The sequence below is a fragment of the Stenella coeruleoalba genome (genome assembly GCF_951394435.1).
Source record: "Stenella coeruleoalba genome assembly, chromosome: 1".
NCBI lineage: Eukaryota > Metazoa > Chordata > Mammalia > Artiodactyla > Delphinidae > Stenella > Stenella coeruleoalba.
Window position 1 is genome coordinate 19,285,815 of NC_137169.1, and position 12,933 is coordinate 19,298,747.

General features: G+C 56.1%; 1 protein-coding gene across 1 annotated transcript in view; it reads right to left on the reverse strand.

Moving 5' to 3' along the window:
• The window catches only part of RUNX3 (RUNX family transcription factor 3), a 60,576-nt gene extending 50,667 nt beyond the window's left edge, over positions 1 to 9,909 (reverse strand). Inside the window, exon 1 of the mRNA XM_079900716.1 lies at positions 9,837 to 9,909. Within this exon, the coding sequence (XP_079756842.1) occupies positions 9,837 to 9,894 (58 nt within the window). The 5' untranslated portion in view covers positions 9,895 to 9,909. The remainder of the gene's footprint in view (positions 1 to 9,836) is intronic.
• Positions 9,910 to 12,933: the final 3,024 nt, after the last annotated feature.

Consider the following 12,933-nt stretch of genomic DNA (forward strand, 5'->3'; position numbering starts at 1 on the left):
ATTGTGGACTCGTGAAGAATGGAGGCCTGCACAAGGCAAAGGAATGGAGCACCCAAGAAGGAGAGGCAGACAGAGGTTCATTTTCAGGCCAGGGGCCCCTCCAGCCTAGGGCTGCTTTAGGCAGGGCTGGCTTCACGGGCCTGCAGGCCAAGCAGTCACACAGGATCCCTTGCTTAGAAGAGTCCCACGCTTGGTTTCACGCTCTGCAGTTGCCATCTTGAAATTCCTAATGATTTTTGACCAAGCGGCTCTGCATTTTCCTTCTGCACTGTGCCCTGCAAATTGTGTCGCCGGCACTAGTCCCGGGTTCTCCCGGGGATGGGTCTCGTTTTGGCTGCTCTGACTTGTCCTCGTCAGACCACAGACGATCCCATCCATGGCGCACTCTATGTGTCTGAGAAAAAGTTTGCTTTCGTTGCCGAGGTATGTGTCTAGAGAGTGATAAAAATAGGGCTCGCAGGCAGGTGCGGGCAGGCCCCTGTGGTCTGTGTTCACACACTTACGTGCACTCAAGGCGCACGTCTACACTGGCCTGTTTCAGAGAGCGGCCTGGTTCGTCACAGGATGCTCTGCCCCACATCACTGCCCAGCTTGGATCCTGCCTGGACCCCCACTGCCTTGAAGGCCATGCTGAACCTCTAGGCCTGGCTCAACTGCCTTCCAGTCTCTTCTCCCTCAACGTCGCCACAGGACCCACAGGCCCTCCCATTTCTAAGCAATCCTCTCTACGTGGTCCTTCTTCCATACCTTTGTCCATGCTATTAATTCTGCTTGGACTCCCCAGTGTTCCTTCCTTCCCAGATCTACTTGTCTCAGATTCTACCCTTTCTGGGAAGCCTTCTGGAATTATTTGAGAAGGGCCTGAAGGTACTCTAATTGCATAGAAGAAAATATGAATCACCTTGCCTGGAGGAATCAGGGAGGGCTCCAAGGAGGTGGTGAGCCTGGGCCTTTAAGAAGAGATGTCTGCCAGGTAGAAAAAGGAGAGTTTTGTCAGGCTGGCTTTGATATCAGACAGATTCTGACATGAATTTGGGCTTCACCGGTTACTAGCTACATGACATTGGGTGAGTTACTTCCCTTTGCTGAGCCTCAGTTTCCTCATCTGTAAAGTGGGGATAATATTGATAACACCTACTACATGGATTAGAGATTAACTGATTAATGAAATTAGAACCACCACAGTGCCTGGCACACAGCAAGTCATCAACAAACATGATTCCCTCTCCCTTCCTCAGTGTCTTCTTTCTGTGAAATGTTAGTGTCCATCGCCCATCGCTCTGGGTCTGTCTGTTTATTCATCTCTGCAATGGAGGTAGTGGTGCCCAGCACACGGAGCTGTGATGAGGGTTCTATGGGGTGATGGGAAGTTACAGAAGTCCCAGGAGCCTGAGATTCTACATCGATAGGAAGGGTAGAAGCCGAAGGGGTGCTGGCCTTTCTCACTGGGGCATTTTCCTGAGGCAAACTTTCCGCACCTCACGAGGCTGTCAGCTCCAGGAGGTCAGGCACCTGTGTCTGTTTTGTCTGCTCCTGAATCCTCAGTGCCCAGGACATGGCATGCAGGGGATGCTCAATAAATGTCCACTGAGTGATCAGCAGCACCAGTGGGCCCACATCACACCCCAAGTCCTGGGCACTGGGAATGGGAGAATCCAGGAAAACCAGCCCTTTCCAGGGAAAACTGTCTTCAGATTGGGACCATGACACAGGCCACAAGCATTTCCCAAGCACCTGCTGTAGGCATGGCTCTGCCCAGCCCAGGGCAGACCCTTGCTCCACAGACAGATAGGGAGAGCTAGGGAGCGCCGGGGAGGAAGATGACTGACACAGCGATTTGGGAAGAGGAAGAGAGACGAGGGGCGGCCGGTGGGGCCCTGGCTGGGCAGGAGCAGGCCGACCCCTTGCTGCAGCCCCGGCTGATGGGAGGCCCAGCTCACCTGCTCCTGGGAGTGTGGGGCTGCCTCTTCCTCTTCCTTGTTTTGAAAAAAAAGTTTCCCCTAAATTTACAAGTAATACATGTTCAGTGTTTAGCAGTTTGGAAACCCTACAAAAATCACCAAGAGAATTAGAAATAAAGGCTCCCCGCCATCACCGCATCACATAGCACTAACTACAACATTTTCGTGTTGTCCTTCCAGTCTTTTTCCTAAGGTGGCCTTGTTCCCAGAGGCGGCTTCCTCTGCCTGCCCCGAAAGGGATATGCCTGCGGTACAGGGGAGAGCCAGGCTCAATGCCGTGAGCCCCTCCCACCCCTAACATGGGGCTCCAACCATGCTGGCCCTGATGCCTCTTCCTGAGATATGAGGGAGCCCAGAGCTGTGGGTGAGACCTCAGCAGGGCTTCCTCCATGGGGGTAACGGGGGGGCAGAACTAGGGTTCAGTGAGGGAGGATGGAATGGAAGTCCTCAAGGTGGGGGCACTTTTGGGAACATGCAGTGTTGGCCTTTAGCCACTGGGCACCCGGGCGAGTTGAGTCTGGGGCAGGGGCATGACCAGAATGGACCTCCCGTCTCCTCCCCATGCCCTTTCTTTTCAGCCCCTTTCATTTGAGTACCCCAAGTTTTCCTTCCCTTAACACCTTCTACTTGCTGTATACCCAGCCGCTGTTCTCTTAACAAAGGTGAGCAGATCAGTGAACTCACGGGCACTGGACCCTGCGTTCTAAAAAAAGCCCAGCCGGCAATGCTTCACCCCAGAGGGGCCGAGTGCCGTGGTGGAATTTAAGTCCACCAGTGTCCACTTTCAGTGTCACACAGTGAAGGATGTTCTGGGGGGCTGACTTCGGTCACCCCTGCGAATCATAAGTTATGGCATCCGCCCTTTCCGCCCACACGTAAGTCTGAACCTTTTGCCAAAAACACTTTTCCCAGACGCGAAAGAAAACCCCAAAGAGGAACCTAACCCTTCACACGGCTGCACCAATTGGATGTGAGAGCTCAGGCACCCACCAGCAAGCGTTTCAAAGAACGAGCCAGACGGCAAAGGGGAAGTGAGGGGAGAAGCTGGAACCCTCCCTGGAGGTCAGTGTTGGTCCATCTATTCATTGGTCCTTTCACCCTCTGTCTCCTCCCTCCTCTTAGCAAGAAGCACTGAGCCTGACCTGCTCCCGGGAGCACCCCACCCAACAGGAGGGGGTGGGGGGAGTGAGGGCGGGGGCAGGGCTCTCCCGAGGCCTGGAGGGGAGAAGGGGGGAACCCGGGAAGGCTCCCCAGAGGGGGCGACCTTTAGGCTGGGTCTTTTTTTTTTTAAAAACATCTTTATTGGAGTATAATTGCTTTACAATGGTGTGTTAGTTTCTGCTTTATAACAAAGTGAATCAGTTGTACATATACATATGTTCCCATATCTCTTCCCTCTTGCGTCTCCCTCCCTCCCACCCTCCCTATCCCACCCCTCTAGGTGGTCACAAAGCACCGAGCTGATCTCCCTGTGCTATGCGGCTGCTTCCCACTAGCTATTTTGCATTTGGTAGTGTATGTATGTCCATGCCACTCTCTCAGTTTGTCCCAGCTTACCATTCCCCCTCCCCGTATCCTCAAGTCCATTCTCTAGTAGGTCTGCGTCTTTATTCCTGTCTTGCCCCTAGGTTCTTCATGACCATTTTTTGGTTTGTTTTTTAGATTCCATATATATGTGTTAGCATACGGTATTTGTTTTTCTCTTTCTGACTTACTTCACTCTGTATGACAGACTCTAGGTCCATCCACCTCACTACAAATAACTCAATTTCGTTTCTTTTTATGGCTGAGTAATATTCCATTGTATATATGTTAGGCTGGGTCTTGAGAGGAGAGAGGCAGGTTTCTCACCTTCCCCATCCTGTTCAGAGTCAGACTCTTTTGCCCAGGAGGAGCGGGACCATGAAATAGTCATAATTTCCGTAATTATGGAGGTCTTGCCTCTGCACCAAGCCCTATATTAAGCACGTAATATACATGATCTCATTAACCCACCCAACACATCCTGAGATGGCTACCGTTTGTTCTCCCGATTGTACAGATGAGAAAACTGAGTTCAGAGAGGCGAGGCACTTTGTCCGAGGCCACAGAGTGAGGAAATGACGGGCCTGGCTGCAGCCTGGGCTTGTAACTAACTGCATTTCATGTGGCCTCTTCCCCAGAGGACACCCTCTTCTCCATCCCCATCTCTGGGAGCCATTGACAAGGGGCCTGACAGTCCCGCTACAGTCTCCCCCATGCTTACCTCTCTCCAGCACTGAGAACACCAGGCGGTTCATGCTGGAGATGGAGCAATGGGGTGATACGTGGGAACATCTGCCAGGTGGCAAGTGAATGAACATGGGGAGGCGGCGGGGCCGAGGGGCTCAAAGAGGTGGCCGTGCTGAGTGAGCACTTGCTATAGACCAGTGCCGTGCACAGGGCTTCAGGGCAGGGTCACATTCTCCCCTGCAACCACCCTAGTCCCATCTTATAGAGGAGGAAAGAGACTCAAAGAGGTGAATTAACATGTTGGGTCACCCAGCTATCTCACAGCTTAAACCTGGCTTGATTCTTAAACTGTATGCGAGCCTGGTCCCCGAGCAGCTGAGAAAAGTTGGTGTTCCTGCTACGGAATTCGACTTCACACAAGACCACACATCTCTTTGGACCTCAGCTTCCCCATCTATAAACCGACGCGGAGGCCCTCTGCCTGCCAGCTCCAGCGTTCTCCTGGATTCACACACTGCTCCTGCTTCTTGTGGAGTCTCCAGGCATGACAAGTCTCGCTCTCAGCCCAGCTGTGTCCCTCCAGGAAGTGCTGTTTCAAGGCGGGTGATGGAGGGCTCATGTTCCAAATCCACTGAGGGATAAAGCCCTCCCTTCCTACCTCCCTCCGTCCCCTTCCAGCACGTAAGGGAGGCTACTGGGCACCAAGGCGGGAGTAACTGGCTGATCCCCCAGGCTGGCCTGGGCCCGGAAGCTCCCAGGAGGCCAGGGCTCCCTGGTGGCCACAGGTAGTCCCGGGGAAGACCCCTGGCAGAGGGGTGTTTGAGCTCAGTCTTGAAGATTGGGTGAGACTCCTCAGCTGCCCGCTGGGTACCCCCCCGGCTTGGTGGATTTGAGGAAGGGTCTGCAGATGAGGCGTCCCCAGGAGACGGAAGTAGGAGCTGGTGTTGCGGCCGCCCCACCGAAGCCTGAGCCCAGAGCACAGGTTCCCCGCCTTTGGAGGAGTCTGGACTGGCTCAGAGGCGAGGCTGGGGTCAGGGGGTGCTTCTGCCTCCCTTCCCTAGGAGGCTTCTCGAAGGTCAGGTTTGCAGGCCCTGTTGCTCAGGGGCATCTAACTCCTGGCCGCCCTCCGGTAGCCGAGCGGGCCTCAGCTTTGATGCAACCCCCTCAAGACTGAGGCGTCAATGGGCTCTCTATGTGACCAGTGGGGCCGCTGGGGGCCGCCGGCCGCCGTCGTGGGCGCGGGTGAGGCCTGGACACACAGTCCCACTGTGTGGGGCCGGCTCATGCCCGCCCAGACCCTGTGGCCAGTGGGGGACTCCCAGGAATGCCCTTCCTGCCTGGGGGGGCACTGTGGACTGGCAGGGTGGTCTGGGGAGATGGGCGTGTGCAGGGCGGCCTCAGGAGCCGCCGTCAAAGGGCACCGGCAGAGGTGGTGCCAGGCAAACGCCAGAGTGGCCGTGGGCGGCTGGCGGTCAGCACCTTCATCTCCCAGGGTCACGGGGTGGGGGGGAGGCGGCCAAGGGCGCTCTACCCAGGGTGACCAACCATCCTGGGGTGCCCGGGACTCGGGAGAGTCCCCTGTTGTTTAGCCACTGCCCAGAGCTGAGCACAGGACACGGTGAGTGACCTCTCTGGTCGCGGCAGCTCTCCCGCCATCCAGTGACCTCTGAGTCAGACCTTCCTGGCTAGACCTGCCCAGGGCCGTTCTGTGAGGCCTGCCTCAGACCTGAGAGGCCACTTCCCACTCCTTCCAGGTGTCTTCAGCTGTGCAGCTGCCCACCGCTGCTCAGAGAACTCTGGCCAGACAGGCCCGTCCCGGTCCCCTTCCAGCACCTCACCGCACATGGTACCCGCAGCCATCCCAGGAGGTGCCCACAGTCATCTCATCCTTTCCTGCCTCTGCATCTTTGCCCACGCAGGCCATTGCCTCTGCCTGGGACATCCTTTCCCCGCCTGTCACCCCCTCACCCTGCAAGGCCCCGCTCCAGGAGGACTGTCCTCCCCCAGGCTGACCAGTGCCCCCTCTCTGATCCCCCAGCCCCCTGTTCTTTGTGCCTTATAAATTTATCACACCCCAGTGCAATTTTCAGTTTACCCGTCTCTTTCCACACCAGATTGTGACTTCAAGGGTGGAGAGCCTGACCTAGTCACCCTTGTACCTGAGCTCCCAGCACAAGGCCAGGCTCCTGATAGTTTACAAAAAGGAAGGCATTTACTGAGCACTTACTCTATGCCAGGCACCTGCTCATTTAATTCTCTCCAGAGCCCATGAACTTGGTGCAATCATCATTCCCATTTTACAGATGGGGAAACAGACGCACAGAGTGGTGAAGTGGCTCGCCCCGGGCTACAAAGTTAGCGAAGGGCAGAGCCAGGACTTGAGCCTGGAGAGTCTGATTCCAGAGTCCAGCTTGAATCTCAGTATCTACTCCTTGATAAGCTTTTGTGGAATTACTGAATAAAGGAAAACCTTTGTCTCCCTGAGTCTCCCAATTCCTGCATGTGGCAGCTTAGACCCATTTCCTCCAGTTCCCTCCCTGGAGGGGTGCCCACCCTCAGTGTCCTGGGGAGAGTACTGTTGTCCATGGGGGTGCAGTTTGAGGGTGCTGTGAGAGGGACCTGCTGCAAGGGGGACGCCCCCAAGGGGTTCAGAGAAGGGCCTCGTGGAGCTGGCCCTCCATGGGTTGTGGACGGGCCCTTGGGCAGCATCAAGGCCATTGCCCACATTTGTCAGGTGGGGAAACTGAGGTCCAGAGACCGGAAGGGACTCGCCCATAGTCACACAGTGTACCATTAGGCCTCAGCTTCCGCATTTGTCAAAGAGAATATTCATACCCCTTCTCCTACCTGGGAGAGTCCCGGAGAAGAGATGAGAGAAGGTGGTGAATTGCTCAGCGCACAGGGCACCCCAGGAGCCCCCTTTGGCCTCTCAGTGCCTGGCATTCTGCCATCAGCCTGCAGCTCTGTGGGGTAGGCACCGCCCTCTTCATGTCTCCTCCTCACCCTCTACTTCGTGTGGAAATCAAATGCCTCTTCACGCTCTCCCCAGACCTCTCTGTCACAGGGAACTGAGAGCAGTTCTGGAATCGGGAACCCAGCCTGAAAAGCTCTCGAGGGGCAGTGATGTTGTGAGACCTGCTGGCTCCACTGCCTCCGGCTGAGGAGCTGGGACCGCAGGCCTGCATTCAGGGGGGTCCGTGAACTCAGGCGGGAAACACGTGACAGCTCTCCTTTCACTGACCTCTAACTAAAATGTAGCATCTTTTGCCACAGTGATTTTGTCACCCATGGAAATCACAGATATCCTCCAGTCTCATCAGGGCTGTCACGATTCTCTTGAAATACCATGTATGCCCGTTCCTGCTGTATTATGACCATTACTACCTCCACTGAGAGGCCCATGGTCACGGAGTCACAGACTTGCTTTTTTATAGTTGGATAACTGTATTTCCATAGATTTGGGGTTTTTTCATAGCTCTTGTATTTTGTTTTATGCATTTAAAAATTCGATTCTGCGGAGTCTGTAGGCTTCCTGAGACTCCAGAAAGGTCTGTGGTTCAGGGCAGGTTAAGGGCCCTGCATGGGACAGCATGTAGCCGAGCACTGCGGACCCAGAGGCTGGATCGCTTTGGGGACAGAATTGGCATCTGCAGCCCTTTGAGCCTCCGGAGACAGAATCCCCCGAAGTGAGCAGAATGTGGGGGACAGAACTGGGCAGGAGAGAGGGGACCAGACAATGGGACAGAACACGGAGCTGCAGGGAAAGCCTCAGACCCCAGACCCTGAGGCCTCCCCCGGACCCTGTCTTACAAGACACATCTGCATCCCTGCCCACCAGGCATCAGCCCGCTCTGTGCACACAGCCGGTCCAGAGCCACCAGCTCTCCTTTTCCTCTCCCTCTGTGCCACCGTTTACCATCTCTCGGGCCCCATGGCATCAGGAGCCCATCCTAGGTGGGTGGCCCTTTAGTCCTGTCTCCCAAGTTTCCTTTGTTTTAAACTCGACATTTCTCCATCTTGCTCATGGAGGGAGAAATACAGATTACAAAGACCCAGCAAATGGTTTTTATAAACTCTTATTTTCTTGCCACAGAACTGCCTTTAATTAGCTCCGAGGACTACAAAGGGAACAGCGTTATAATAGGAGCCGCTTGAAGGAAGGAGCCCATGGCGCTCGGCTCCCAGACCTCGGGCTGCTGCTGGTCACCAGCCACAGGCAGGTCTGACGGGAGCGCCCCCGCCTCTCCCCACTCAGCCCCCACATGCGGCCACACAGCCTGCCTCAGCTTCTCTCCAGGGAGGAGGAATATGTCCTGCTCTCAGACAAGCCCTCGCAGAAACCTCTGGACAATAGGCACCCACATGTGCCTCAGTCCCTGCCCAGAGCTGGCTGCCCAAGGACTGGCGCAGAGTCACGTGTTAGCCCACAGCAGGACAGGCAGATGGGCAGAAGGGCAGATGGACAGTCAGACCGACTTCTGTGTCTCAGCCGATCACCTCAGCTGAGAAAAGGCAACGCCAGACCCCCAGACCCTGGAGTTCCGGATGCCACTCAGTCCTTCTATCCTGGAGGAGGACTCATCCCCGTGTATAACCCAGAGACACTGCCCTCATACACAGTCCGTTCCCAGCCTCAGGCAATTAGAATGTCACAGCCAGAGGGGCCTCCATTTGGGGCACAGAGAGGTTAAGTAACTTGTCTAAGGCCGCTCAGCAAGGTTGCCACTGAGCTGGGACTCAGACTCAGGGCCTCTTGACCTCCAGTCTCAGGGGCCACAGCCCCCCTCTGGGCTCCTGCTAGCGGGGAGGAAGGCAGCAGGGGGGCCAGACAGAGGCAGGAACAGTCTCCCCCCGAGTTCTAGCCTCAATCAGAGGTTTCAAGCGGGGGATCCCGGGACCCTATCCTTTCTGAGGCACGTAACTTCGACCTCCGGGTTCCTCTAGGCCACGAATAGAGGCAGAAGCCACCCAGAAACACTTATGTCTACCCGGGACCAAGTCCACAAGACTTCCCGAGGCCTGCTCCCTCAACTCCGATCCAGTTTCAAGGCCACACAGAGCTGCACGAGTTCCAGCAAAAGCCTGTAGCCCCTTCTCCCTCTGCTTCCCTTACCCCAGGGATCATTCGGAAAATGCAATGCAGGAGAAGTCCTCGGGAAGGTCTCTGGATCCCAAGGCGTAGACTTGCCCCCTGCCTGCTCCACGGCTCTGCTCAGAAGCTGGCTGGGCTCTGGGGGACCGGAGTATCTGAGTGTCTGCCTGAGCACAGGTAGAGGGTCTGAGCTCTCTGGATGGCCCAGGGGCTGGGGCAGATGGGCTCAGGAGCCCTGATGGTGAGGCGGGAAGCCTCGGGTCACAGGGACACCCCCGTGTCCGCTCCACCCCACGACCCTCCGAGGTCTGGCCTCTGAGGTCTTGAGGTCTTGTGGTATCCATGGCGCCCACCACGAACAGTCCCCACCAGCTGAGGATGAAAGTCCACAAGGGTGCTCCGCTGCAGGAGACCACGGAGGCCACCAAGCCCTCTTCCCACCTCAGGCTTTCAGAAGCCAGCGGATTTAGGTAGTCAGCCCGGGCACTTGAAAGCAGCCTGGGCTGGCGGTGGAGGGTCGCGGTCCGGGGACTGGCCACAGCTCCCCACCCGAAAGGGGGATCATTACTCACCGCGGATGAAGGTCGGCGAGTAGGTCGGGAAGGAATCGAAGATGCTGTTGGATGCCATGCCCCGCTCTGAGGAAGGCGAGGTTTCAGCCCTTCAGGGGGGTTGGGTTGGGATTGACTTGGTTGGCTGTCGTTTTATTTTTTCCTAGCTACTTTTGAAAATAAAGGGGGGGGGGTGCTCCTGCTTTTTGTTTGTTTTTTTCGTTTTGTCCCTTTATTCCCCCTACTGCTATGAAAAAGAAAAAAGCAAAGAACGCGAGAGTGTGTGTGTGAGCGAGAGAGAAAAAAAATCCCCAAGGAAAGTAAGTTTCTGTTTGTACCCAAGAATTTGGATTCCAGGTCCCACAGGAATGTCTCGCCACAAATTTTCAACAGAAGCGTATGCAGAGTGTATCATTAGATGACGGGAAGGGGCCTTTGGCAGCCAGGGCAGGAGTCGCAGGGCAGTGAGAGCAGAGCCAGCCCAGCATCAAGCGCCACGGGAATGAATGAATGAGGCTCGCCCCCGGCACAGCTCAGCTCAGTGGGTGCGAGGGCGGCCCGGGGGTGGGAGAACGGGGAGCCAACCAGCTCCGGCGCTGGGCCTTGAAGGCGGCTGAGGGCCTGGCCTTGTGGTTCTGTGGTTGAGGGACCAGGCCTTCACGGTGTCAACCCGACCTCAGCTCACAGGATGCAAGAAGTCAGCTCGCGGCCTTGGCCCATTGGCTGGGCGGCGGTCACCTGGGCCGTGATGTCACAGCCTCTTAGAAGATCCTGTGGCTGCCTCTCTCTCTTTTTAGAAAAAAAAAAAAAGAAGAAGAAGAAGAAGAAAGAAAGAGAAAGAGAGAACAAAAAGGGATGGCTTTTATTTGTGGAGCTAGCCTCAGCATGCGGCCCAGAAGCAGAACTGGAAGCGGCTGGAGAGGGAGTGGCTTTGGGGGGGGGCGGTTTGGATCCTGTGGGAGATCCCTTTTTAATTAAGGCCAGTGTTGGCCCGGGCAGCCGGGAGCCCTGCAGGCCCTGCATTGGGTACCGGGAGCCCGGATCCCCTCCAGGCCCCCCCACCCTGGGCTGCGTGTGGCTCTCACGCTGTCATCGTCCACCACTGCAGCTGGGGAGAGGCGTCCACATGTGTGGCTGGGTAGCACTTGAGGGCGATTTTAGGGGAGTTGGGATTAAGTACAAAGGGAAACACATGAAGGGATGCCAGCGGCGCTCACGCCGAGGCCTGTCTGCCTTCAGAAAGGCCCTCCTAGGGAAAGCTGGTGGCATGGCCTTGCCGAGGGGCCCTGTGCAGAGCTCGGGTTCTGAGGCCTGCGCCAGTCGTTCAAGGCTCTTTGCTCATCTTGCCTACATGTGCATCTCCGTAGCGTTCTCTGTTCCAGCCTAATGTGCCTGGGCTTTCCTGCTTCTGGGTCTTTCCTCTCGCTCTCCCACTCCCCGCTCCCCCCACGCCCGGCTCCCAGTGCCCTTTGTCAGCCCCTGTTTGAAGGCTTCCATTCCCAGGGAGACTCCAAAGTAGGAGAGACATGGAGGATGATTCAACGCCACACTTCCGTGTTCCCAGAAACCAGGTCAGGCGTTGTGGGGGAGGGTGGCGGTTTTACCATTTCCCTCGTAAGTTCTACTCTCCCATTTCATGGGCCAGACCACTGAGGCCCAGAATACTGACGTCAGCTTGTGCAAGGCCACACAGTATTCGGAGTGGAATTAGAATGTCAGCCGCTGGCTCAGCAGCCTGGGTCTCAGCATCGACACCACAGTGCTCTGCAGCATCCTCTAAGCTAAATCCCAAGGTTTCCAAGAGTCCTCTGCAGACTGGGCACCACCACCTGGCCCCTCCCAGGAAGCCCAAGCTTGGGGCCAGACCCCGGCACCAGCCTCGGACTCACGCTCTTCTCTGTAAGCTAACGCGGAGCAGAAGGGGCATCCGGGGGAGGAGGGGCTCGTCCAAGGTCCCAGGGAGACTTGCTTCTGCCCCCAGCCTCACTGGGTCACCCGGGAGCGGGATGCCCTAGGAAATTTGTTGTCTGTGCCTCATCTAGATCCTCATGAAGGCTCAGTCTCCTCTTCCTGACTGGCAAGTTGGTGGAGGCAGGGGATGGGGGTGGAGGTTCTCATTTGTCCAGAGAGGAAGCAGGTTTACAATGAAAGCCACAGGGCTCTGGAGTCAGATTCAAGTTCCAGTCCAGCTCTGCTGGATCCCAGCTGCAAGACTATGGGCCAAGTCACTTGCCATCTCTGGGCCTCAGTTTCCTTTCCTGTAGAATGGGGACAACACATTTCTCAAAGAGACAGGCAACTGGGTGAGGGCACCATGAAGGTTGGTTTCCTTGTCTGAGGCTCGGTGATGTAATTTGGGCTCTGTTATGAGTAAGTGCAGGAAAAGAACCATCACAGTCACATAGGAGGATAGACTGCCCCTGCTGGAAACTCATCAGCTGGCCTGGCCCGAGGAGGGCCAGGGCGGGGGGTGGCGGGGGGGGAAGGAGGGGCGGTCAGCGGCACAAGCAGAGCCTGCCAAGGGGTCTTGGCCTCCTGACTAAATCTGGAGCGTTTTGGAGTCTGCCACGTTGTGAAATAGATCAGAAATGAACACAACTGGAAAGACCCCCTTTAATAGAAGTGGAAACTGAGGCCCCCCAGAGGGGCAGAGACTTACCCTACCTCACCCGTGAGTCAGTGGAACCCGGGCCCCTGCTTCCCAGCCCAGGAGTTGTTTCCACTCTGCCGATACCACCTCTAGTTTCTAACGTACCACCCTACGCACTTGTCTGTTTTTTCCACACATAAGAGTGGGCCCCCCCATAACACCTATACTTTGGTCACTCTGAGGGACTCCCCCTCCCTGGGAAGCTGAGTTCAGTCCCAGGAAGGGGGCCCAGGGGCACTTCTGTGCAGCAGGTGGTTTACTGCTTTCCTGGGACCACGTGGCAAATGCTTACTGGGTGACAAGTTTGGTTTTTCCCTCAAGAGGCTTATAATCTCCATGTGCCTCTTCAGAGGCATGTACCAGACTTTGCTCGAACTCCTGGAGGCTGCCTGGGGAAGCAGAAAGAACCTTCCCGAAGCCTGACTTTGTTCCTATGAGCTGTGAGATTGTGGGCCAAAGGCTTTTTTC